Source organism: Callithrix jacchus, chromosome 7, assembly GCF_049354715.1.
Source record: "Callithrix jacchus isolate 240 chromosome 7, calJac240_pri, whole genome shotgun sequence".
NCBI classification, from domain to species: domain Eukaryota; kingdom Metazoa; phylum Chordata; class Mammalia; order Primates; family Cebidae; genus Callithrix; species Callithrix jacchus.
Genome location: NC_133508.1, coordinates 15,995,661 through 16,022,501, shown reverse-complemented (window position 1 = coordinate 16,022,501; position 26,841 = coordinate 15,995,661). Strand labels below are relative to the sequence as shown.

The following is a 26,841-nucleotide window of genomic DNA, read 5'->3' as shown; positions in this document are numbered from 1 at the left end:
CTTGGTCTCTGCCCCCGGCTCACCAGCTGTGTGCCTTCGCTCGGGTACTGCCCTCCTTCAGCCCATTCCTTCTTCTTTCTTACTCACAGTTGGATCTTGAGGTTCCAGTTTGATTATTTTTATTCAAGAGTTTTTACGTTCTAAAACGGTGTGCATACATATATATGTGTACATATGTATGGTGGTTGTTACCATTCTGCAGGCTTTGTGGATTTCCTGTTTTCTTGTGCAGAGTTTCTGTCGTGTTCTAGGAAGTGAGCCTTGTAGGTAGTTCTGTTATTGTTGTCCCCTGTTTTACACAAAAGGACCGGGAATCACTGAGAAGGAAAATGACTTGCCCCACTTTTTCCCTGACTACAGGGTGAGAAGAAAATGAAATCTTCCTCCCTAGCTTTCAGCTTGGTTCTCAGGTAATAAATATTCTACCCAGTAGACATAGTTTTCCAAGGTAACTCATAGCGAACACCACCAGAGGCTTGTGAAATACCCTTCCCGTTTCTAAACGTTGCTTTGTCAGATAAACACGGCGTCCTTGACCTACAGTGTGGACACCTCCTGTTGCTTCCAGCATCACCATCGGTCTCTGCCCATCCCTTCCACATCTAGAAATTGTGAGCCTTTCCCCTCTCTCTGTCACTTGTGAGAAACTAGAGCCAAGCAAAGCAGTGGGGATCTTTGGTATATGATAGGTTTATTAGTCAGGGTTCTCTAGAGAGAAAGAACTAATGGAATATATATGGGAGTTTATTAAGTATTAGCTCACGTGACTGCAAGGTTCCACAGTAGGTCGTCTGCAGGCTGAGGAACAAGAAGAGCCAGTCTGAGTCCCAAAACTGAAGAACTGGGAGTCTGATGTTTGAGGGCAGGAAGCATCCAGCATGAGAAATATGTAGGCTGGGAGGCTAGGCCAGTCTCTCTTTTCACATTTTTCTGCCTGCTTTACATCCTGGCCGCGCTGGCAGCTGATTAGATGGTGCACACACAGATTAAGGGTGGGTCTGCCTTTCCCAGCCCAGGGACTCAAATGTCAGTCTCCTTTGACAACAGAAACACCCAGGATCAGTACTTCACATCCTTCAATTCAGTCAGCACCCTCACAGAAACACCCAGGATCAGTACTTCACATCCTTCAATTCAGTCAACACCCTCACAGAAACACCCAGGATCAGTACTTTGCATCCTTCAATTCAGTCAGCACCCTCACGGAAACACCCACGATCAGTACTTCACATCCTTCAATTCAGTCAGCACCCTCACGGAAACACCTAGGATCAGTACTTCACATCCTTCAATTCAGTCAGCACCCTCACGGAAACACCCAGGATCAGTACTTCACATCCTTCAATTCAGTCAGCACCCTCACAGAAACACCCAGGATCAGTACTTTGCATCCTTCAATTCAGTCAACACCCTCACAGAAACACCCAGGATCAGTACTTTGCATCCTTCATTCAATCAAGTTGACACTCAGTATTAACCATCAACAGTAGGGAATTTCCTTTCTTAATTAGGAGCAAGTCAGTAATATCTTAAGATGGGATTTTCTCCATTGCATTTTTAATATCTGGGGCTCTTTTCCTTTAAGTTTATGCCAGCTCTAGATAGCACTGTAAATTACAGTGGACTGTATTACAGAATATTCTGGTCTACACACAGGAAAAAAATAAAAATGATATTTGTCTGGATTCTTGTAGGCTTCTTTGTGTTATAAAACTTGGATATTTTTTCCAAAGTATTACATTTGGAAAATTAATGGGTAAAGAGTATAGTTGATAGTTAGTATGCCACAGAGAACACGTGTGGAAGAAGAGGACAGACCTGTCTCTTACATGGGAGTGCAATTGTGGGAAGTTAACGCAGGGCGGGTGTTCCTCTCATCTGGCCTGACACACACTCATCCTTCCCCAAGGGGTGCTACTACGGAAGGTGAATGGACAGAAGAAATTGTCATAGCTGAGTTATTCTTCCTGCTTTGTCCCTGTGGGTTTGGAAATTTTATTTGCATCTACTTTCAGAAAGCATTTCAGTAGAGCCATAAGTGGTAGTTCACGCCTATAATCCCTGCATTTTTGGAAGCAGAGGTGGGCAGATCACTTGAGGTCAGGAGTTCGAGACCAGCCTGGCCAACATGGTGAAACCCCATCTCTACTAAAAATACAAAAATTAGCCAGGCGTGGTGGCACATGCCTGTAATCCCAGCTACTCAGAAAGTTGAGGCAGGAGAATTGGTTGAACCTGGGAGGTTGCAGTGACCCAAGATCATGCCACCGCATTCCAGCCTGGGTGACAGAGCAAGATTCTGTCTCAAAAAGAAAAAAAAAAAAAAAGAAACGGAAAAGAAGAAAGAAAGCATTTAAATAGTGAGCATTGGGATATCAATAGTTCACAAACAGACGTTTCATGTAGAGAGTGCTGGCTGACCTGATGAGCTCAGTACGCAGAGAAGATAAGCCACTCTGAAGTCTTCCTCTGGAGTTGGTCATTTTGGCCATTGTGTCACATGGAACAAAGGTGCTGAGTCATGCCTGTTGCAAAATAGTTTGTTTCATGTATTAGTGTTAGAAGATTTAACTCAGAAATCAGGAAAGAAATCAAGAGAAAAAAAAATCAAGAAAGAAAAATTACCATGACATTCATTATAGTCATTGTAGATATACTGTTGTAAGATTGGCCTCAGCTTTGCCAGGTTAAGCTAAATGAATGCACAGTTAAGCATTATTAGTCGAACTATGCAGTGATCTCAATTCTTATTTCAATTGTAAGGTCATCTAATTGTGTTGTTGGAGTTCAGATACACGTGAATTTCATTTTGCTAGAAATTTGCTCCTTTTAATGTTGGAGACTTAAAAGACACCCAAGGAAAAGAAGTCATCCAAAGATGGAATAAGGAGAACAGGAAAAGTATTTTGTGGAATTTGTATGTGTCATTAAGGTAGGACCTTTATGATTTTGGTGCTAATCAAATGTAAGATAAACAGCTTACAGAACCTGTGGCCATTTTGGATTGTGCTGTTAGACTTCCAAGCAGAGACAAGAAGACTTTCACCTGCCTCCAATTACACTTCAGAACTTTGTTTCCCTGGGGTCCTGCACAGTGTTTGTATGAAACAAACCCTGTTCTGTGCTGTGTAAGACGAGTAAGCTTCCCAGGGTAAAATTATTTGCTCCAGACCACAGATTTCAGATTCCAAGTGAACAGAAGTCCGGAGTTGCTGTTTATAAACTTCTAAGGGTTGGTTGTACCTTTCCACGGTGTCCACCCTGTGTTGACATACAGCAAAACCAAAGGATTCTGAAACTTCTAACCACTTTCTGAATCACAGCAAAGAATATTCTTTGCATGGTATCAGCGTTCTATAATATCTCAGTAATTTGACATACTGAAAAATGTCATTGATTTCCATATTCAGTCCTCTGCACTGCCCTGTCATTTCAAGTAGTGTCGTGTTCCATATATTATTACATTATTTGAGGAGTTAAAAAAAAAGAACTGGGGAATCTTCAAGAGGCTGCAGAAGTATTGGCTTTCAGAAAGGAACTTTAGAATTTAAAGGTGCTGTCTTACCTAAAAAGTAGTCCAGTTTCAAACACTTGGGTTGGGAATGACAGGCTATGGTTGCCCAGGATCTGAAGTACAGAGGAAATTGCTCATCCTTCTGGTGGGAGAGATTGTGTCTAGAGATCAGGAGGGTAAGGAGAAGGGCAGGGTGTGGCCAGGAGGAAGGGGCATGGTGAGAGATTTCCTTTCTTGATCATTTTCATCCCAGTTCAGCACTGAGTTCAGATCTCCCTCCCTCCCTCCGTCCCTCACTCCCTCCCTCTCTCCCTTCCTTCCTCCCTTCCTTCCTCCCTCCCTCCCTTCCTCTGTCACTCCCTCCCTTCCTTCCTCCCTGCCTCCCTCACTCCCTCCCTTCCTTCCTCCTTCCCGCCCTCTGACTTCCTCCCTCCCTCCTTCCCTCCGTCCCTCACTCCCTCCCTTCCTTCCTCCCTCCCTCTGACTTCCTCCCTTCCTCCCTCCCTGTTCCCTGCATCCCTCCTCCCTTCCTTCTTTCCTTCCTCCTCCCTCCCCACCGCTCTCCCTCCCTCCCCCACCCTCTCTCTCTCCCCTGCCTTCTGCTTGTCTGCCTTCCTTCCTTCCTTCCATCTTTCTTTTTCTTTTTTTTTTGAGACAGAGTCTCATTCTTGTTGCCCAGGCTGGAGTGCAATGGTGCCATCTCAGCTCACTACAATCTCCCCCTTCCCCTCCCCTTCCCTTCCCCTTTACCCCTTCCCTCTCCTCTTCCCCTCTGTTCCCTTCCCCTCCCCTCCCCTCCCTTCCCCTGTTCCCTTCCCCTCACCTCCCTTCCCCTGTTCCCTTCCCCTCCCCTCCCCTCTTCTCCTCCCCTCACCTCTCTTCTCTTCTCAGATCCATGTGTATCTGCCCGAGTTTAAGATCAGCGGCCACTCTCTCACGTTCTGTGTGTCTGTCTTTGCTGTTGTAGAATCCCTGTGTTTCCATTCTAGAAGTTCTTTCCCTCCTCCCCTCATTGCTTCTGCAGAGCATTTACGCTGACAGTGCCCCCAAGTCTCGTGGCTGCCTGGCTGCTGGATGACAGTAATGCATGCATTGCACGTCTTCCCCAGAGGAATAATACTGGGGACCATTTGTAGATGGATGGGAAACTGAAGCAAAGCATGCTTCCATTTAGATTCCCCAAACTGCCAGAGCCCCACTGAAACTCTACAACTGTTGGCCTTAACAGAAGTTTTGCTTCTATTTTCATGTGTAACACGCAAGCCCATGGCCTTGACCGGGCTTGGCGGAGGATTGTTAGTGTTTAGGGACTGTAGTCTCTGAGGCAGATCCACGGGCATCTGCCCGAGTTTAAGATCAGCAGCTGCTCTCTCATGTTCTGTGTGTCTGTCTTTGCTGTCATAGAATCCCAGTGTCCCAATGCAGAAGTTGCAGGATATCCAGAGAGCAATGGAGCTGCTATCCGCATGCCAGGGCCCAGCCAGGAACATTGAGGAGGCTGCGAAGCACAGATACCAGTTTTGGGACACGCAGCCGGTACCTAAACTAGGTATGCTTTTCTGCTTTCCCTTTTTATTCCCCAGAAACAAAGCTGGATGAACAACAGACAAGCACACGCCCTTTCCTGTGCCTTTTAAGGTTGACCCAGTGCTTTAAGAGGCTAACACAGAAGGGTACAGTAAGTCTCCATAAAACCCAGAGAAGAGACTGGAAATCTCCTCTTTGGATCCTGTCTGGAGTCACACCTGAAAAAAAAAAGAAAAACACAGAGAGTTAATGTCACATATGTCATTTGTTTCATACCACAGATTTGAAATCTATGCAGTAATATTTTTCTTTCTTTTTTTTTTTTTTTTTTGAGACGGAGTTTCGCTCTTGTTACCCAGGCTGGAGTGCAATGGCGCAATCTCAGCTCACCGCAACCTCCGCCTCCTGGGTTCAGGCAATTCTCCTGCCTCAGCCTCCTGAGTAGCTGGGATTACAGGCACGCGCCACCATGCCCAGCTAATTTTTGTATTTTTAGTAGAGACGGGGTTTCACCATGTTGACCAGGTTGGTCTTGATCTCTTGACCTCGTGATCCACCCGCCTCGGCCTCCCAAAGTGCTGGGATTACAGGCTTGAGCCACCGCGCCCAGCCCAATATTTTTCTTCTTAAAATATAAGTATCAGGTAGTGACATGAGCTTTTGATACCAATTATTTTAGTTCAATTTCTATCCCAGTAAAAATAGCCAATTTCCCCACATTTGAAACATTACTAGTATTATTGTTTTATTTTTTTAGATAGGGTCTCACTCTACCACACAGGCTGGAGTACCATGGCATGATCATAGCTCACTGCAGCCTCCTCCACCTCCTGGGCTCAGGCGCTCCTCCCACACCAGCCTCCCATGTCACTGGGACCACAGGTGCATGCCACCACACCTGGCTAACTTTTATATATTTTTATAGAGATGCTGTTTTACTACGTTGCTTGGGCTGGTCTCTAACTCCTGGGCTCAGGTGATCTACCTGCCTTGGCCTCCCAAAGTGCTGGGGTTTCAGGCGTGAGCCACCACACCCAGCCCATTAGAGTATTTTTTTTTTTTTAGATGGAGTTTTGCTCTTGCTGTCCAGCTGGAGTGCAGTAGCGTGATCTTGGCTCTCTGCAACCTTCACCTCCTGGGTTCAAGCAATTCTCCTGCCTCAGCCTCTTGAGTAGCTGAGATTACAGGCATGCACCACAATTCCCAGCTAATTTTCTATTTTTAGTAGAGACAGGGTTTCTCCATGTTGGTCAGGCTGGTCTCGAACTCCTGACCTCAGGATTTGCCTGCCTTGGCCTCCCAAAGTGCTGGGATTACAGGCGTGGCCACTGTGCCCGGCCTAGAGTATTAAAAATGTATGTAAGCTTCCGTGATGGAAGGACTGGGCCCTGAGGGTTTCTCATGCTGCAGGTATCTGTTGACTGTTATTAAATGCCCCACACTGTCCAGTGCACACAGCTGGAAACAGTGGTGGAAATGAAGGACAAAAGGTGGCCAGGCAGGGGTGGAGGGGCGACCTACTGAGGTAGAGAAAGACTTTAGTTGGGAACAGCTACTGCAAGAAACTGACATGTGACACGTAGCTTCTGTTGCGAATTCCAAGGGGCCAGTCCCTTGGGGACCAGAGGGCCTTAACCTGAGGGAACGCCCTGAGCTAAGGCCAGCCCCGGGCAGCATGGCCAGATCACTAGGAGCAGGGGGCAGGGAGGGTGTGGAGAGGCAGGCAGCAGTCGTGGGGAAGAGCCTGGGTTTCAGTCCTGCTGTGTTAGGAAGCTCTGCAGAGAATGACTTGGAAAAGACATCTTGGTGGAAATCACCAGGAATTGTGATGGCCTGGACTGTGCTACGGGTTCAGATGGGGACAAGTAACCAGTCTTGAAATTATTTTCAGGTTTTGCCGGGAGGGGGCAGAGGTCACTGCAGCCCTTGCCTCTCCCAGTTTGTGGAAATGCAGTTAAAAGAGCAAACCTCCCAAGGCTGTCATGTGAAACCTACGATGCCTAGGACAGTGTGTAGATAAGGCTGCATTGTAGGCCTTGAGACTCAGAGAAGGTTTTGTCTTGTAATATCATCTTTGTCATTGTATGACAAAGGATTTCTCCTTTTATTTTGTTTATTTATTTTGAGATGGAGTTTCACTCTTTTTGCCCAAGCTGGAATGCAATGGCACGATCTCGGCTCACTGCAACCTCCACCTCCTGCGTTCAAGTGATTCTCCTGCCTCAGCCTCCGGAATACTGGGGATTACAGGAGCCCACTCCCACGCCCGGTTAATTTTTTATATTTTATATTATATAGAAATGGGGTTTCACCATGTAGCCAGGCTGGTCGCGAACCACTGACCTCAGGTGATCTGCCCGCCTCAGCCTCCTGAAGTGCTGGGATGTGAGTCACTGCGCCTGGCCTCTCCTTTTATTTAATTGACAAAATAGGCCAGGCATGGTGGTTCTTACCTATAATCCCAGCACTTTGGGAGGCTCAGGTGGGAGGATCACTTAAACCCAGGAATCTGAGGTCAGCTTGGGCAACATAGTGAGACTCCATCTCTACAAAAAAATTAAACAATTAGCCAGGCACTGTGGTGTACACCTCTAGTCCCATCCACTCAGGAGGCTGAGGCAAGAGGATCACTTGAGCCCAGAAGTTGGAGGCTTCAGTGAACCAGGATTGCACCACTGCACTCCAGCCTAGCCGACAGAGTGAGACACCATCTTAAAAGAAAAAAGAAAAGAAAAATAATTGATGAAACAGCAATTTTTTCACACCACTACCTAGCTTTCTTGTTTCAGTTCAAAGGCACTTAATGTAATAGCATATTTTTAAAGATTATATGAAACCCAGGCCAGGCGGCTGACACCTGTAATCCCAGCACTTTGGGAAGCTGAGGCGAGCATATCACCTGCAATCAGGAGTTCAAGACTAGCTTTGGTCAACACAGGGAAATCCCATCTCTACTAAAAACACAAAATTAGCCGGGGTGCGGGGGTGCATGCCTGAGATCCCAGCTACTCAAGTGGATGAGGCAGAGAATTGCTTGAACCCGGGAGTTGGAGGTTGCAGTGAACTGTGATTGTGCCACTGCACTCCAGCCTGGGCAACAAAGCAAGACTGTCTCAAAAAAAAAAGAGACTATATGAAACCCAAGGGCCCTCAGTCTCATTTGCTTATGTCACTGACCACTTTGGATGGTTAGAATACTTTGTCATTAAGTATTCTCTCTTCTTGCCTTTCTTTTTTCTCTTTCTCTCCCTTTTCAGATGAAGTCATAACATCTCACGGAGCAATTGAACCAGATAAAGACAACGTTCGCCAAGAACCATATTCTTTGCCGCAGGGTTTTATGTGGGACACTTTAGACTTGAGTAATGCCGAAGTGGTGAGTGAGTAAAAACCTCTTAAATTCAACTCCTGCCTTCACACAGGTTGCTTCTGAGTTGATTCTGAGCACCATGGATAGGACACTTGTTTTATCTTATAGCTCAAGGAGTTATACACGTTGTTAAATGAGAATTACGTAGAAGATGATGACAATATGTTCCGATTTGACTATTCACCGGAGTTCCTATTGTGGTAAGTTTCGTCGGTCACAGATGTCGTGCATCGGTGCTGTTGAACTGGGGACTCTTACCTCTGTTCCTGTATTCTTGGACAATAACTGGTGCCTGTTTTCTTGTCTACCATGACCTCAGGGCTCTGCGTCCACCAGGCTGGCTCCTGCAGTGGCACTGTGGGGTCAGAGTGTCTTCAAATAAAAAACTGGTCGGGTTCATAAGCGCCATCCCAGCAAACATTCGGATTTATGACAGGTATGTGTTTAAGCTTGTCCGTACCGTTTTTATGTGTTTCTTTTCCAAGAATTGCACTTAGAATAGGCCTTTAAAAATTACTGAATGCAGGCCAGGTGCAGTGGCTCACGCCTGTAATCCCAGCACTTTGGGAGGCCAAGGCAGGTGGATCACCTGAGGTCAGGAGTTTAAGACCAGCCTGGCCAACATGGTGAAACCCTGTCTCTACTAAAAATATAAAAATTAGCTGGGCATGATGGTAGGTACCTGTAATCCCAGCTACTCAGGAGGCTGAAGCAGAAGAATCACTTGAACCCAGGAGGTGGAGGTTGCAGTGAGCTGAGATGGCACCATTGCACTCCAGCCTGGACAACAAGAATGAAACTCTGTCTCAAAAAAAAAAAATTACTGAAGTAAGCTGTTGATGGTCAGGGAGGTTGTGTATGTGTGGAGACAGAGGCTTTATGGAAACTCTCTGATCGGTTTTGCTGTAAGCCTAAAACTGCTTTAAAAAATAAAGTTTATTGTAGGGCTAAGGGCCCCACAGGGTCGAGGGGTGTGCATTATGCTGTGCACACAGGATCCAGAAAATAAAGAGACAGGACACAGAAGTACAAAAAAAATGTAGCTGGGCTCAGGGGACCACGCCACCTCTGAGTGGAGTCAGGCGAGGCCCTGAATGTCCAGAAGCATGAGTATTTATTGTGTATAGGTTAGCGGGCAGGGCAGTGAGTGAAATCATCTTTAAGGATAGTGATAGGGTTGTGAGCAACAAAACATGGGGTCCACCCCCATTAGGTCACCTAGGCCAGGAGGTGGACAGTATGCAGCAAGGGGCCTGTTCCCATGAAGGCAAGGGCCGTGCGCAGTAAGGGGTCCACCCGCATTAGGTCACCGAGGCTTGAAGGTAGGCCTTGCGCAGTGAAGAGGGTGCAGTGTGCAATACCTCTATCTATGGGCAAACTACTTCGAAGATTTATAGGAGGATGCTTTAAGTCACATAGCAGTGACAGAGCTGTGAAGGTTACCGCCACCTTCTGGCAGCTTCCAATGGGTTCTATGGGAAGATCTTTTCAAGCAGCACAGTAGCAAGAGCAGATAGAGTTCACAGTCACCAAGGTGGGTTGCCAGTCTGAGGGCAGCCTTCCACAAGAACTGGAGCGAGGTCCTACAACTCCTTTATCAGGAGGAGTGGCTCTCGCCCCAAGCCTGCTGTACAGCGGGTATCTTTACGATACTGAACGCTGCCACCTGGGCCATGGATTCTTGTCCTGGCATAACTGTTTTTCCCTTAAATCATGCTCTGCACGGTGTCTGCTCTTAGATATTCCTCTGATTATAAGCTGCTTATTCCTTAATTCATGCTCTGTACTGTGTCCACTCCAGGCATTCCTCCAAATGAACTAAGATATAATGATAGGTATATATGTAGGGAATATTCTTTAGGCACTCACACTATCAACTATTATATGATTATATAGAGAGGATTATATAAAGGGATTCTTCAAGCCCTATTTCTATAAACTAATATATGATTATGTAAAGGATTATATAAAAGGAAATAGCTGAGTAGTAACACTATAAAGTGAGATATTCCTCAAGCCCTAACTGTGCCAGGGTTCTGCTTGGCTCTCATTCCTCGGTGCCTATATGGGGGTTACCCACAGTTTATTAAGTAGTAAAGAAAAAAAATACTAGACTGTGAGCAAAACTAAAGGACAATGGTTTCTTTTTCTCTTTTTCTTTCTCTGCCTCTCAATCTCATACATGCATACACATGTATGTATCAGAATAAACAAAGCCTTTGCTGGGCTCGGTGGCTCACGCCTGTAATCCCAGCACTTTGGAGGGGCCGAGGTTGGCAGATCACTCGAGGTCAGGAGTTCAAGACCAGCCTGGCCAATATGCCAAAACCCCATCTCTACTCAAAATAAAAAAATTAGCCGGGCATAGTGGTACGCGCCTATAATCCCAGCTACTTGGTAGGCTGAGACATGAGAATCACTTGAACCTGTAAGGCAGAGGTTGCAGTGAGCTGAGATTATACCACTGCACTCCAGCCTGGGTGACAGAGCAAAACTCCGTCTGGAAAACTAAAGAAAAATTACTGAAAATTTTTTGGGGAGAGATAAAGGTTTCTCTCCATAGGATACACTGCATTTTTACTCTGGGTCTCCAGCCCAGAAAGTCAAAGATCCAGCTCTGAAAGTCAGAGACGTCATACATAATTGGCCTCTACTTTTCAGCGTATCAGCTTAGCTCATTTACTGAGAAAAGCATTTGATCTCAAGGAATATTTTGTACCTGGAAGCAGAGCCGGGAACAGGCTTTAAACATCTAGGAGGCTGATTGTTGCTCAGAGCAGCACCAGCTCTGGTCTGGTCAAGGCCCCTCTCGGGGATCCTGGTGGCTTGTATCATACTCCAGAGCCACATCTTATGAGATTCTGCACTGGGATGACCCAGTTATTGCCGTAATTATACACATTATAGGAAAAACAGCTTTAGAATCTGAAAGAGGGCTTGGGCCTAGTGGTTCACGCTTGTAATCCCAGCACTTTGGGAGGTTGAGATGGAAGGATTGCTTGAGGCCAGGAGTTTGAGACCAGCCTGGTCAACACAGTGAGATCTCATCTTAAAAAGGGAAAAGGTAGAGAGAGAGAGAGAGAGAGAATGAAGAAGAAGAAGAAGAAGAAGGAGGAGGAGGAGGAGGAGGAAGAGGACGAGGAGGAGGAGGAGGAGGAAGGGGAGAGGAGGGGAGGGGAGGGGGAGGGAGAGGGGATGGAGAGGGGAGGAGGAGCTGCTTAAAGAGGCACAGCTGATCTAATTTCTAATGTGAAAACTTATAATGGACCAAAGTCCTAAAATGTGTTTAGAACAAGAGGGTTGGAACCTCTGTGCGTTGCAGTCATTTCAGTGGGGAGATATGGGCAATAGTGTTACTGTGTGAATTTGTAAAATGTCTAAGTGATAGAATACTCTTCTTAAATATTGTGTTAAAGAATGGCTTTCAGGCCAGGCACAGTGGCTCACACCTGTAATCCCAGCCCTTTGGGAGGCTGAGGCAGGTGGATCATGAGGTCAGGAGTTCAAGACCAGCCTGGCCAACATGGTGAAACCCTGCCTCTACTAAAAATACAAACATTAGCTGGGCATGGTGGCAGGTGCCTGTAATCTCAGCTACTCAGGAGGCTGAGGCAGGAGAATCATTTGAATCTGTGCAGTGGAGGATGCAGTGAGCTGAGATCACACCATTGCACTCCAGCCTGGGCGACAGAGCAAAACTCTGTCTCAAAAAACAAACAAACAAAAAAAAGATGCTGTTGCCCAGGCTGCAGTGCAGTGATGTGATCGTGGTTCACTGCAGCCTCTACTTCCCGGGCTCAAGCGATCCTTCCACCTCAGCCTTCCAAGTAGCTGGGACCACAGGCATGTGCCCGTGCCTGGCTAATGTTTCTATTTTTTTTGTAGAGACAAGAGTCTGAGTTTTGCCCAATCTGGTCTCAAACTCCTGGGCTTAAGTAGTCTACCTGCCTGGGCCTCCCAAAGTGTTGAGATTACAGGTGACAGCCGCTGTGCCCAGCCCGCATTCTTGTTTTTGGATATTTCCTGGGTATCGTCTTATTTTTTTAAAATGTGTTGACTCTTCATTTTTAATCTTGTTTTGACTCTTAATCTTCAACATCTTTATTTCTTAGTGTGAAGAAGATGGTAGAAATCAACTTTCTTTGTGTTCATAAGAAATTGAGATCGAAACGGGTAGCCCCAGTGCTAATCCGAGAGATCACCAGAAGAGTGAACCTGGAAGGGATCTTCCAGGCAGTGTACACCGCGGGAGTGGTTCTTCCTAAGCCAGTGGCCACGTGCAGGTACCTGTACTACATCACTACCTCAGGTCCTCCCCTTATCAAACATATTAAGCCTCACCACGGTTCTGTTAGAAGTAGAGACAGAGACTAGAACCTAGAATCACCAAGTTCAGTATTCTTTCTGATATATTTCTGGTATATCATTTGCTACTACATGATTAAAAAAATTTTTTTTTCCTTTATTTTTTTGAGATGGAGTCTCACTCTGTAGCCCAGGCTGGAATGCAGTGGCATGATCTCGGCTAACTGAAACCTCTGCCTCCTGGGTTCCGGTGAATCTCCTGCCTCAGCCTCCCAAGTTGCTGGGATTATAGGCACCCACTACCTTACCCAGCCAATTTTTGTATTTTTAGTAGAGACAGGGTTTCCACCATGTTGGCCAGGCTAGTCTCGAACTCCTGACCTCAGGTGATCCACCCACTTTGGCCTCCCAAAGAGCTAGGATTATAGGTGTGAGCCACCGTGCCCAGCCAAAAAAAAAAAGAAAAAAAGTTTTTGCCGTTTTCCTGCTAATGATGCTGAGTCTGTATTTCTAAGTCTACTCCATGTGAAAGATGAGTGCTATCTCTGCATGGGAAACGTAGGACGTTATAACCTGAAAATTCCAATGTTGTACCATTTTCTTTCTGCCCTAAGGCTCAGTTTTCTGCCATCCTTTGCAGCACCACCAAAGTGTCTGGAGAGTCTGATAAGCATCCATTGAAAAGCCTCAGATGTATTTGTTTGTTCAAAGAAAACTTAAGCTCTGTCTTTACAACGTCATCTGCACTGGTCAAGCTTTCAAAGGTTATTTCAGTGAGAAAATGATCAGATTGCCACAAGACTCATCTGTTCCTAAAACCTCAGAGTTTATCTCCCTACCCCCAACCACTGTTTTTATTGACTCAAATAGGATGAAACTTGAAATTTCTGTATCCTATTAAATTATTACATTCATGAAGTAAATGGAATATTGGACTTTGCAGGTATATTTTCATACAGATCATTTATCCCAGAGCCCAAGCTGGAATCACTTAAGAAATTTAAGCTCGTTTCTCAACAAGTTGTTTTCTTTGGTTTGTAGTCTGTAAGAGTAAAGGCTACTGATTGAGGGGTTTTATTTTTATGTTTTTAAACTTTCTGGTTTGCCTTTTTTAGTATCAGTGATGGGCTTTAAACACTTGCAAACCTGGGTATGATTAATATATATTTTTTGAGACAGTCTTGCTCTGTTGCCCAGGTTGGAGTGCAATGAATGCAACCTTCACCTCCTGGGTTCAATTAATTCTCCTGCCTTGGCCTCTCAAGTAGCTGGGACTACAGGCATGTGCCACCAAGCTCAGCTAATTTTTGTATTTTTGGTAGAGAAGGGGTTTTACCATGTTGGCCAGGCTGATCTCGAACTCCTGGCCTCAAGTGATCTGCCCACCTCAGCCTCCCAAAGTGCTGGATTACAGGTATGTATGAGCCATCACGCCCAGCCGATTAATTTTTCTTTTGCAATTTTAAGATTCCTCTTTAGTGAAAAAGATGAAAGGTCATAAACTCCAGAGGAACATAACTAGGTGTTCAAGATGTATTTTAGAGATTAAAAATTAACTGATAGAGACCGGACGCAGTGACTCATGCCTGTAATCCCAGCACTTTGGGAGGCTGAGGCAGGCAGATCACAAGTTCAGGAGTTTGAGACCAGCGAGGCCAATATGGTGAAACCCTGTCTCTTCTAAAAATACAAAAAGTAGCCAAGCATGGTGGCAGGTGCCTATAGTCGCAGCTACTCGGGAGGGTGAAACAGGAGAATCACTTGAACCTGGGAGACAGAAGTTGCAGTGAGCTGAGATTGAGCCACCGCACTCCAGCCTGGGTGACAGAGGGAGGCTCCATCTCAAAAAAAAAAAACTGACTGATAAAATGATTACATAGGATGAGGGCTTCTGTTTAATACAACATACATATTCAGTAAATGCTTCTGTAACAGCCAAGCTGAGACAAAGAGTGAAACTTGTAGAGTTAGAAATAAATTAGATTTTAAAACCTTTGTTGTATTTCAGATACTGGCATCGATCACTAAACCCCAGAAAATTGGTAGAAGTGAAATTTTCTCACTTGAGTAGAAATATGACTTTACAGAGAACAATGAAGCTATACAGACTTCCAGATGTAAGTAAAAATGACTTGCAGTTTTTTGAAGCTGTAACAACTGAAGCTTTTAATGCAGAAAAGAATTATTTGCAGGAGTCGAAAAACTGACTCACGTATCTGAGGAGGTGAATATGAGTGAAGGAGATTTCATGGAACTCAGGAACTAGGGAAAGGAGGGAGTTTGTTTGGAAATGCCAGTCTTTCCTTTTCTCCTAAGGCTCTTAAAGTTCTTCCATTGGTAGTTGGATGAGACTGAACTCAAGGCAAGTCAGTTTTGAAATTTGGGGAATGTATGGTCTGTTAAGCAAGAAGGAAGAAGAGTTCAGGCTGCTGATTTCTTAATGCACTGGAACTGAAGAATTCAGTGTAGAGGAGACACCCATGGAGAAGAAATAGTGTCTCATTAAATGATCATCTTAAAACTATCTAGTTCTCAATGTGGAAAGCTGTCATTCTTCTTTTTTTTTTTTTTTTTTGTAGTTTGTTTGTTTTTTGAGACAGAGTCTGGCTCTGTCACCCAGGCTGGGGTACAGTGGCGTGATCTTGGCTCATTGCAACCTCCACCTCCCACGTTCAGGCAGTTCTCCCACCTCAGCCTCCCAAGTAGCTGGGACTACAGGCACCCTCCAGGCACTCCTGGCTAATTTTTGTATTTTTAATACAGATGAGGTTTCACCATGTTGGCCAGGCTGGTCTCAAATTCCTGACCTCAAGTGAACCGCCTGCTTCAGCCTCCCAAAGTGTTGGGATTACAGGCGTGAGCCACTGTGCCCAGACAAAAAAATATAAATGTGCTTTCCAGCCTTGGCTTTATTTGGTGCTTGACTGGTATATTATGTATCTATAGCCATGTGAAGAATGAACATCAACTGAGCTGCCTAAAACAACATTTATTTTCACACGGTGTCTGTGGGCTGGAAATCCAGTCGCAGCTGAGCTGAGTCCTGTGCTTCATTCCAGGTCTTTCCTAAAGCTGCCACCAGGTGTCAGCCAGGGTGGGGGTCTCATCTGAACCTTGACTAGGGACGGATCCATTTCCAGGCTCCTGTGGTTGGCAGGAGTGAGTTGCTCACTGGCTGTTGGACCAAGGGCGTCAGTTTTTTGCCATGTGGGCTTCTCCACAGAGCAGTTCACAGCATGGCAGCTTGTTCAAAGCCAGTGAGAGAGAGTCTAGAGAGAGAATCTGCTGGCAAGATGGAAGTCAGAACCTTATGCAGGCGATTCATGAAAGTGACATCCAGTCATGATTGCCATTTCTTTTCTTTCTTTCTTTCTTTTTTTTTTGAGAGGGAGTCTCTCTCTGTTGTCCAGGCTGGAGTGCAGTGGCACCATCTCTGCTCACTGCAACCTCTGCCTCCTGGGTTCAAGCGATTCTCCTGCCTCAGCCTCCCAGGTAGCTGGGATTACAGGCAGGCACTACCACACCCGGCTAATTTTTGTAGAGACAGGGTTTCACCATGTTAGTCAGGCTGGTCTCAAACTCCTGACCTCAGGTGAGCCACCCGCTTCGGCCTCCCAAAGTGTTGGGATTACAGGGGTGAGCCACTGCACTCGGCTGCCATTGCCATTTCTATTGGTTAGAACTAAATCACAGGTCCTGCCCACACGTAGCAGGAGCAGATAACATCAGCTTGAACCCCAGGAGGTGGGATCACTGGGGGCCATCTTAGAATCTGTGCGCCACTGATGGGATCTTTTGTTTGAAGTGTTGCCACATGTGAATTGAAACAAACACTTCCAGCATGCCTACACTCTTCCCTGTGGGCAAATGCCATTCCGCTTTGGTCTCGCTCAACTTCGGTTTCTTGAACCTCAAGCATCCTAGCTTATGCACAAGGAAAACACACTTACATGTAGGTCGCCTACAGCGGAGTGAAGAGTAAGGAGTTTTAGCAGCTGTCATTGGTTTACTCAACGATTATTTTCTAAGGTGCTGAAATTGACTTGACTCCGTTAATCAGCCTTAGTATTTTTGCATAAGAATCAATCTTCTCATGGGTGTAGGCACTGATTATGAAACCAGACTTTGGCATCTTCCTTCCAGGTCTCCTGGGTTCCAGAGAGCGTCCTATTCTGGTCATGCTGTGGTAGTGACTGCCTTCCCCGCCTCCCGTAATTGAAGTTTATGAAATGCTTTCAAATACATTGTTCAGTTCATTCTCACAACAACCTTTTGAAGTTAGTGTTGCTTCTCCCCATTTTACAGATGAAGAAACTGAGGTGCATGAAGGTTGGCTCATGGGCGAGGGTGTATTAATATCACTAAGTGGAGGGCTTGGGATGCAAGCCCCAGACTTCTGTGTTTCCCTGTTAGGCCCCTCTGCCTCTGCCATCCCCTCTAACATGACCTGCTGTGGGGGCACCATGGCTCAGCCCCACTAAATGGCTCGCTGTGGGTACATTGCAGCATAAAGCAAGGCAGAAAAAGACGATTGTCGAGGTGCAAACAGGTCTCATTGGTTTGCCCGTCTCCTTTCTCCCTTTTAAGTCACAGGGAAGGAAAGGAAAATGAGTAAATTAATAGAAGAGAGATGAAAGTACAGATATTATGAACTTGGAGGGTAAGTACTGTATCTACAAGATGCCCCGTTCTCTCCGATGGGCCCAGATGGGTCATAGCACTGTTAGCAGTCCGTCGCTTAGGAACATTTTTGTACCATTCAGAGTAAAAGCAACCTTCCGGAATACATCGTTTGCTGTATGGATCAGTCTCACTTTCTGCTTCACTGCTACTGTTTTTGCTTATAGTAGTGCCAGCTTTATGTCTCCTTCATGGACTTTTGAATATAGGAGCTAACATTTATTGTGACCAGTGTTTTGCTAGACATGTAACAGCTGTAGTCTCATTTACTAATCATGACAGCCACAGGAGGGTGGCTCTTTATCCGCATAGCACAGAAAGGGCCATGGGTACACAAGATAGACTGGCTCAGTCTGCTGGCCAGAAGCAGAGCTGTCGCAGGGCCTGTGCCATTCACAGCTTTTATCTAAATACCAGGGTTTCCCCAAAAAAACGTGTCTTACCATGCCTCCCTACCCTTTCAGCATTTTGGGATGGCTTTTTTTTTAATTTGGTGTTGAGTATTTCCAAGTTCGATTTTGTGTATCTGTATCAATAACCTGAAAGGTAATTCGATGTCAGTAAAAAGCAGGAGAAGTCCGAGAATGATCCACTAAGGTCTTAGCGTCGTGCTGCAGGGAGGTCGTGCTTGCTAAGACACGTCCTGCCATATAAAGTGTTCTATGTTTAGTGGCATTAGATGCTTCTTTTAGTGTTTAGCATTCTGCGTCCTCCTTTTTTAATCATATAAATAACTATAATCACCGCTTACATCTCTACTCTGGAATCTTGGCTCTCAAATGGTTTACACCACATATTTGACAGATAACAACACTACTGTTTTTTAATAGAGCTCTGAGCTTCATTTCCTTATGTACTTATAAGCAGATTTTACACAGATTTCAATCTAATAGAGGCCAGTGAATCATGGATATTAGTTGGGCCATGGGAAAGGATACCTGATTCAGACACACAGTTTGCTTCTGAAACTGAGACTTTTCTCAGTTACTGCTAATGCTTCTCTGTGTTTTATTGAACTGACAGAAAACATGACCACTTCACTACTGGATTATATGGAAGCTAGCCATTTTAATCTAAGCCCGACAGCCTTCTACTTCTGAGGACAACAGCTATACTTTGAGTGTTTGCATTGCTTTTCAAAAGTTATTTCATTCTTATACAGATTATTTTAGCCATTAGTCAGCAAATGTAAATATTCTTACCCTGTTTTCTAGGACTTTCTATCTTTTAGAGCTGATACATCCTGGTCTGCTTGTATGCTGTAATGCTTCTGTAAAAATTTGTTCAAAATGCTCATACATTGCAAAACTTAATGATACTTTCTACCTAAATTTAGACACCATACTCCTTGTCTAAATTCTGCTTATTTTTCTGACATTTAGAGACCTAAGATAGCAGTTCTCAAAGTGTGGCCCAGGGACCTCCGGAAGTCCCCCCAAGATCTTTGAATCCATGAAGTCATTTTTGAAAACTATTTTCATGATAACACCAATATTTAATTTTTTCACTTTCATTCTCTTCTGAGGGTACTGTGAAGTCTTCCAGAGGCCATGTGACATGTGTATTTCTTGAGTCTTTGGTTTCCAAATGACCTCAGTTTTGATTTTGAATGTGATAAGTGTGGATGTGCCTAACCCACATAAGCAAAGCTCTTTGGAGGTTCTCAGTCATTATTAAGAATGTAAAAGAACGAAATATTTGAGAATTGCTGCTTTAAGGATACCTGCTGGGCAGTTGCTTTAGTGCTTTCACAGTTGGATATTCAGTGAATGAGATTTGTGCTCCAGAAGAATATTTTGCTCTAGAAGGAAGTTGGCAATTTTTTTCTTTATTTCTGAATGTTCTATATTAACAGGTATCATATGTCCTGTGGCTTTCATTAATTTCAACTAACAGCTTGATATTGTTGATTATTACTGACCCAGTAACAAAAGAAAAAAAATTACGATATTGAGAAAGGCTATCTGAAATTTATCAAACTGAGTCTGCCTCATAGCCGAAACTAATTTTTTAAATGACTGCAGTATATATTTTATATGTTTTTGGTCTTCCCACTGACATTTAGAAGTGCTTATTTATTTGATTTATTTCCAGTGGAGACCTGGATATTTTACACTTTGGCTTTGAGAGCTACCAAAACACTAAGGTGTGAGTTGCCTGTTCAATGTGAAGGACTTAAATTCTCTACATTTAAATTATTAAATGGTATTTTAGCTGCAGTGTTTTAGAGATGACATAAATCATAATAGAATGGCTCATAGTAAATATTTAGCTGAGGGCTGTTTGTTCTGTAAATATGGCGCACTACCCTTTCCCCACCTAATCTATCATCAGTCAGCACAGTGTGTCGCTGAAGCTTAGAAACCTCAGCACAGCTAATAGTTGATGAGAATTGGTACTCAAGAGAAAACCTATTTTTCTTGACCTAGTGTGGTGGCTCACACCTGTAACCCCAGCACTTTGGGAGGTTGAGGCAGGCAGATCACCTGAGGCATTCGAGACCAGTCTGGCCAACATGGTGAAACGCCATCTCTACTAAAAATACAAAATTAGCCAGGCATGGTGGCAGGCACCTGTAATCCCAGCTACTCAGAAGGCTGAGGCAGGAGAATTGCTTGAATTCGGGAAGCAGAGGTTGCAGTGAGCCAAGATTGCACCATTGCACTCCAGCCTGGGTAACAAGAGTGAGACTTGATTTCAAAAAAAAACCTGTTTTCCCCCTTGGGCTTCCACCTGGGGGCATGCAGGGATTGTGATGACCTAATTCTACTGGAAGTTTTTCATGAGAGTAGCAATATTTATATACAGGTTATTCATCTCTTAGAATGTATCTAGTATTTCTCCAAGCTGGGGGCGGCGGTGAAATTCAGGTTTACAGAAAAAAGTGTATTTCTCAGTTTCAAAATTGTCTGTTTTTTGGGCTTCCTGAATTCTAGTCTCAAGTGTCCTGGCCCTGAACAGTTCAGGAGAGCCAAGTGATGTCAGGAGCTTTGATGAGGACAAGAGTTGAATGAATTCAAATGGGGACCTGTCCTGACTTTCAGGCTTTTGATTCCTATGGCTTAATTTTTAAATTGTAAAGCTCTGGAGTAGTGATTAAACACCTAACCCTGATCACCTTTACCCAGAAGATGTGGCAGGAAAGGCCAGGCTGCCTGGCAGCTCTTTGCTGTTAGACAAGATGGGCACTTTCAGGGTGGTATGGCCGTAAACCCATATGCCTTTAGAAAATACTTGGCTATTAAAAATGCTTGCCTTCTTATCCAGCCTGATATGATTTACAAAATCACACACTTTTCATGGGCTATTGAATAATAAAACAAGTTGCTCAGTTGTGTTTTCCAAAATGTAAGACTTGGCAGTTTTAAAGCATGATCCCTCAGAAACCATGAAGGATTGGTTCTAGGACCCCTCAGATACCAGAATCTATGGGTAGTCAAGACCCTTATATAAGATGGCATAGCATTTGTGTATTTGCATATAATGTATACACATCCTTCTGTAGACCTTGATTGATTAATTGATTTTTGAGATGGAGTCCCACCCTGTCGCCCAAGCTGAAGTGCAGTGGCGAGATCCTGGCTCACTGCAACCTCTGTCTCCTGGGTTCAAATGATTCTTCTGCCCCAGCCTCCTGAACAGCTGGGACTAGGGGTGCGTGCCACCATGCCTGGCAATTTTTTGTATTTTTAGTAGAGATAGAATTTCACCATGTTAGCCAGGGTGTTCTTAATCTCCTGACCTCGTAATCCACCCGCCTCGCCCTCCCAAAGTGCTGGGATTACAAGAGTGAGCCATCCCACCCAACCATTTTTACATTTTTAGTAGAGACAGGGTTTCGCCATGTTGGCCAGGCTGGTTTCGAACTCCTGACCTCAGTTGATCCACTGGCTTCAGCCTCCCAAAGTGCTGGGATTACAGACATGAGTCACCATGCCCCACTGTCCTGTATACTTTAGATCCTCTCTGGATTACTTATAAGACCAAATACAATGTAGATGCTATGTAAATAGTTGTTACACTACATTTTTAAGAAATAATGATAAGAAAAAAAGTCTGTACATGATCAGTACAGATGCGACTATCCAGTTCTTTTTGTCCTGAATATTTTCCATCTAAGGTTGGTCGAACCCACAGATGCACAACCAATGGATACGGAGGGCGGCCTGTACTCCAGAAGTCATGCTAAGATTGCTATGTCCCATCAAGTAGGCTGTTGACATTCTTGGCATTGGTGTATATACCGGTGTACTCTTGACACTGGGGTCCACAATGAATCTGTAGTGTTTTCTTTGATTTTGTTTGGGCCACGGGCAATAGTGACCAAAGAGTTGCCCCACAGATAAGATACAACATGTCTGTCTCACCTGTGTTTTACCCAGTTCTTCTCGAACCTTAGTGTGTGTACAAATCCCAGGGGAATCTTGTTGCGTTGCAGATTCTGATTCATTACAACTGGGGCAGGGCCAGGCTCTGCAGCTGTAACAAGCTCCCACGTGCTGCTCATTCGGCTGGTCTGCAGAGCACGCTTTGAGCACAGAGTGCTCGAAGTTTCACTCGTCTCGTACGCAACGTGTGGATTTTTGTTTTTCCTCTAACAAGGTTACGAAGACTTCAGGTTTGAGACCGATGGAACCAAAAGATATCAAATCAGTTCGAGAATTAATCAACGCTTACCTGAAGCAGTTTCACCTGGCTCCAGTGATGGATGAAGAGGAAGTAGCCCACTGGTTCCTCCCCCGCGAGCACATTATTGACACGTTTGTAGTGGAGGTAAAGACAAGGTGATAAACATAAAGCTTCTCCTTCAAGCATCCTTTGTGTTCGGTGTGCGGCAGAAGTATTTACACATGCAGAAGTATTTACACATACTTCCTTCCATTTCATCACAGAACGTTACAGAGATGCGTCCTCGGCCGGGTGTGGTGGCTCATGCCTGTAATCTGAGCACTTTGGGAGGCCGAGGCGGACGGATCACCTGAGGTTAGGAGTTCGAGACCAGCCTGGCCAACGTGGTGAAACCCCGTCTCTATTAAAAATACAAAAATTAGCCAGGCATGGTGGCATGCGCCTGTAATTCCAGCTACTCAGGAGGCTGAGGCACGAAAATTGCTTCAACCCCGGAGCAGAGGTTGCAGTGAGCCGAGATTGCGCCATTGCACTCCAGACTGGGCAACAAGAGCAAAACTCCCTCTCAAAAAAACAAAAAACAAAGATGGGTACTAAGGGATTGAGAGTTAATAAGATTAATAATTCTTAATACTCTGTCAAGGACATGCTTAAGTGAAAATGATACTTGTTGAACCGTGAGGGTGGTGTTGAAGGATAAGGTGCCCATGGGTACGGTCTGGTGCCAGTGTCTTGTTTTGTGCTAAGGCACCAGCAGTTTTACCCACAGCATTGCTTTGCGCCATTGATGCTGATGGCAACACGTCAACAAGGTACACAGCTTCTTAGTGTTATGAAAATAATTTTGACCTCACAGATTTCTGAAAGAGTCTCAGGTTTCACAGGGTTCACAGACCACATGTTGAGAACTGCTGCCCGGAGCACAGAATTGGAACTGCTGAGTCTGTGGTCAGACCCGTCTTTCACATTATTAGAAGCTGCCACATAGCTCACCACTGTAGATCCTGAGCAGCATAAGACAGTTCCTGTCCCGGCCGGGTGCGGTGGCTCAAGCCTATAATCCCAGCACTTTGGGAGGCCGAGGCGGGTGGATCACGAGGTCAAGCGATCAAGACCATTCTGATCAACAAGGTGATGAAACCCCTTCTCTACTACAAATACAAAAATTAGCTGGGCATGGTGGCACGTGCCTGTAGTCCCAGCTACTCAGGAGGCTGAGGCAGGAGAATTGCTTGAACCCAGGAAGTGGAGGTTGCGGTGAGCCGAGATTGTGCCATTGCACTCCAACCTGGGTAAGAAGAGTGAAACTCCATCTCCACCTCAAAAAAAAAAAAAGAGAGAGCTCCTGTCCCGTCACATCCTCACAACACGTGATTACAGTCAGATTGTAAATTCGGGCCCACCTGATGAGTGTGGGACAGAATCTTGTTTTTAATTGCTATCCTCAATACTGGTGAATTTGAGTATCTTGTAAATCTGTTAGCCATGTTTATTTCTTTTCTGAATTTGCTATTTACTTTGTGACCACAGTCTTCTTACTGATTTGTGAAAGGTTTTTTTTTTTTTGAGATGGAGTTTTGCTCTTGTTGCCCAGGCTTGAGTGCAATGGTGCGATCTTGGCTCACTGTAACTCCACCTCCCAGGTTCAAGCAATTCTCGTGCCTCAGCCTCCCGGGTAGCTGAGATTACAGGCATGTGCCACCATACCTAACTAATTTTTGTATTTTTAGTGGAGTCAGGGTTTCACCAAGTTGGTCAGGTTAGTCTCGAACTCCTGACCTCAGATGATCCACCTGCCTCTGCCTCCCAAAGTGCTGGGATTACAGGTTTGAGCCACCAGGCATGGCCTGTGAGAGGTTTTTTTTTTTTTCTTTTCTTTTTGAGATGGAGTTTCGCTCTTGTTACCCAGGCTGGAGTGCAATGGCACGATCTCAGCTTACTCCAACCTCTGCCTCCTGGATTCAAGCAATTCTCCTGCCTCAGCCTCCTGAGTAGCTGGGATTATAGGCATGTGCCACCATGTCCAGCTAATTATTTGTATTTTTAGTAGAGACGGGGTTTCGCCATATTGACCAGGATGGTCTCGATTTCTTGACCTCGTGATCCACCTGCCTCGGCCTCCCAAAGTGCTGGGATTACAGGCTTGGTGTGCTGAATACTAACACTTTGTATTGTATTCTGTTTCTGGGTTCTCTGTTCTATTTCATTGATCTCCATATCTCTCCCTTCACTGATACCACACTGACCTGGTTGCCATAGCTATATAGGAAGTCTTAGTATCAGGTAGAGTAATTTCTCCCACTTTATTCTTGTTTGTCAACATCATTTTAATTCATCTATTTCCTTTGCCTTTTGTATACATTTTAGAATAAGCTTATATTTGTCTACAGAAAACCTTGCTGGCACTTTGATAGGGTTTACATTATACTGATAGGTTAATTTGAGGATAATTGAAAAGTCTTCCAATCCATGAACACAGAACGTCTCTACATTTATTTCGGTCTTTTGAAATCTCTTTTATCAGCATTCTCTAAGAGCATCCAGTGTTGAAAAATGTGCGCTTTGAGTGAAGAGACCTTCCAAACAGGCTTTGTGTGAGCAACATGGCTGTTTATTCACCTGGGTGCAGGTGGGCTAAGGCCAAAAAGGGCATTAGCAAAGGGCAGTGGGATAGGAGTTGGTTTTTTAGGTTTGGGTAGTTTTTTCGGGGGCGGGGGTGATGCAGAGTAAGTTCAGTTACAGTGGTGGGGTTGGGTGAGAGGTATTTACATTAACATAAGAACAGTTAAGATGGCAGGGCTGGGTGAGGGGCTTGCCCAGGGAAGCTCCTCTGGGCGATTAGGGACAATGGTGAGAGGGTGGGAGGCAGTGGGTGGGAGACTTCAGCCGAGGCAAGCAGAACTTCAGACTTTCAGGCTCCAGGCTTGCATATGGAGACCTGACATCCAGATCCTGTAAATGTTTTAAGTTCATAGCTAAGTATTTCACTTCCTTTGGGGTGATTGTAATGGTTTCGCGTTTTTAATTTCAGTTTCTGCGTGTTCATTGTTAGCGTGTAGACATGCTTTCTTCTGTGTTTTGGTATCCCGCCACAGTGCTAAAATCACTGGTTCCAGGAGTTTATGTGTAGATTCCTTGGGATTTCTACATAGACAGTGTGTCATCTGCAAATAGGGACAGTTTTATCACTTCCTTTCCAATCTATGCCTTTATTTATTGGTCTTGCATTCATGCAGGACCTAGATCTTCCAGTGCTTTGTTGAGTAAGAGTGGGGAAGGTTGACATCCTCATCTTGTTCTTGATGGTGGGAGGAAAGCATTCACTCTTTCACCACGAAGTATGATGTTAGCTGTAAGTTTTCTGTGGGTGCTCCTAATCAATTTGAGGTCATTCTCCTCTGTTTCTAACTCGCCGAGAGTTCTTATGAATGGGGATTGGATTTTGTCCAAGGCTGTTTGTGCTCCAATTGATGTAATCATATGATTTTTCTCCTTTAATCTGTTGATATGGTAGATTACATTGATTGATTTTCAGATGTCGGGTCACTCTTAGACTCCTAGAAAAAGTCCACTTGGTCAGGGTGCATGATTCTTTTTATACATTGTTGTATTGATTGCTAATATTTGGAAGGGTATTTGATCATGAGCGCTATCTGTCTGGAGTGTCTTTTTTGTAATGTCTATGTCTGGTTTAGATCTCTAGATAATACTAGTCTCATTACAGGAGTTGGGAAGTATTATTTCCTCTTCTATTTTCTGGAAGAAATTGAGAATTGGTGTTAATTCTTTGGTAGAATTCTCCAGTTGAAATGATCAGAGCTTAGCTGGAGTTTTAAAATAATGAACTAAATGTCTTTAATGGATATAGCACTATTCAGATGATCTGTTTCACCGTGTCTGAGTTTTAACAGTCTTTGAGGATTTTGTCCATTTCTTCTAAATTGCTGAATGTATGAGTGTGAAGCTGTTCATTGTATTCTCTTGCTGTCCTTTTAGTGGCTGTGAAATCTACTGATCTCTCTTGTTTCATCCCAGGTATTGGTGATTCTTGTCTTCTCCTTCTTTATTTTTGTCAGTCTTGCTAGAGTTGTGTCATTTTATTGATTTGTTTCCCAGAGAACCAGCCTTTTGTTGGATATTCCCTGTTGTTTTCTTATTTTCAGTGTCATTGATTTCTAGCCTTGTGTTTATTATTTCCTTCCTCTGGGTTTATTTCGCTCTTCTTTTCTAGTTCCTTGAGGGAGGGACTTACTGACTTGAGACCTTTCCTTGTCACTAGTAAGCATTTGGTTCTATAAATTTCCCTCTGCACTTGCCTTGCTGCGTTAGCTGTTTCTGACATCGTTTGGTAAGTTGCATTTTCATTTTCATTCACTTCTATGTACTTTTTAGTTTCCTTTGAGACTTTCTCTCTAGCCTACCCCTACTTAGAATTGTGCTGTTCAACAGAGATTTTCTGTTGTCTCTCAATTACAGATTTCTAGTTTGATTCTATTATGGTTACTTGGAATATGGTCTGTCTTGATGAATATTCCGTGGGTGTGTGAAACGTGTACACACTACTGTCGGGTGCCTTGTGCTGTGTATGCCAATTGGACCATACTGATTAATTGAGTTATTCAGCTTTTCTATTTCCATGCTGATTTTCTGTCTAGCAGTTCTATGACTTGATGAGAGGGGCGTGGAAATCCCCAACTGTAACTGTCGATTGATGTCTTTTGGGGCTGTTGTTTGATACTCACATGTATATTTAGGGTCTTTATGTCTCCCTGGTGGATTGATCTTTTTATCATAATGTAATCCCTCTCTTTGCAAT

At 44.4% G+C, this 26,841-nt stretch overlaps 1 protein-coding gene, 1 long non-coding RNA gene and 1 other non-coding gene across 7 annotated transcripts in view; 2 read left to right on the top strand and 1 right to left on the bottom strand.

Moving 5' to 3' along the window:
* The window catches only part of NMT2 (N-myristoyltransferase 2), a 63,114-nt gene that overhangs the window by 28,099 nt on the left and 8,174 nt on the right, over positions 1-26,841 (top strand). For 3 of the 5 annotated variants that reach the window (XM_035306840.3, XM_035306841.3, XM_035306842.3), the window contains 7 exons: positions 4,919-5,063; positions 8,299-8,417; positions 8,520-8,611; positions 8,731-8,847; positions 12,524-12,694; positions 14,725-14,833; positions 21,999-22,169. In XM_035306840.3, the coding sequence (XP_035162731.1) occupies positions 4,919-5,063; positions 8,299-8,417; positions 8,520-8,611; positions 8,731-8,847; positions 12,524-12,694; positions 14,725-14,833; positions 21,999-22,169 (924 nt within the window). The remainder of the gene's footprint in view (positions 1-4,918; positions 5,064-8,298; positions 8,418-8,519; positions 8,612-8,730; positions 8,848-12,523; positions 12,695-14,724; positions 14,834-21,998; positions 22,170-26,841) is intronic. The other 2 variants (XM_035306844.3, XM_078329519.1) reach the window with 1 other exon arrangement.
* On the bottom strand, positions 1,008-3,765 carry LOC128932542 (uncharacterized). Its single transcript, XR_008482465.2, has 2 exons — positions 3,566-3,765; positions 1,008-2,525 (listed from the first exon to the last, which is right to left on the bottom strand). It is a non-coding gene; the product is annotated as an uncharacterized LOC128932542 (long non-coding RNA).
* LOC118143497 (small nucleolar RNA SNORA26) lies at positions 5,141-5,261 on the top strand. Its single transcript, XR_004727704.1, has one exon. It is a non-coding gene; the product is annotated as a small nucleolar RNA SNORA26 (small nucleolar RNA).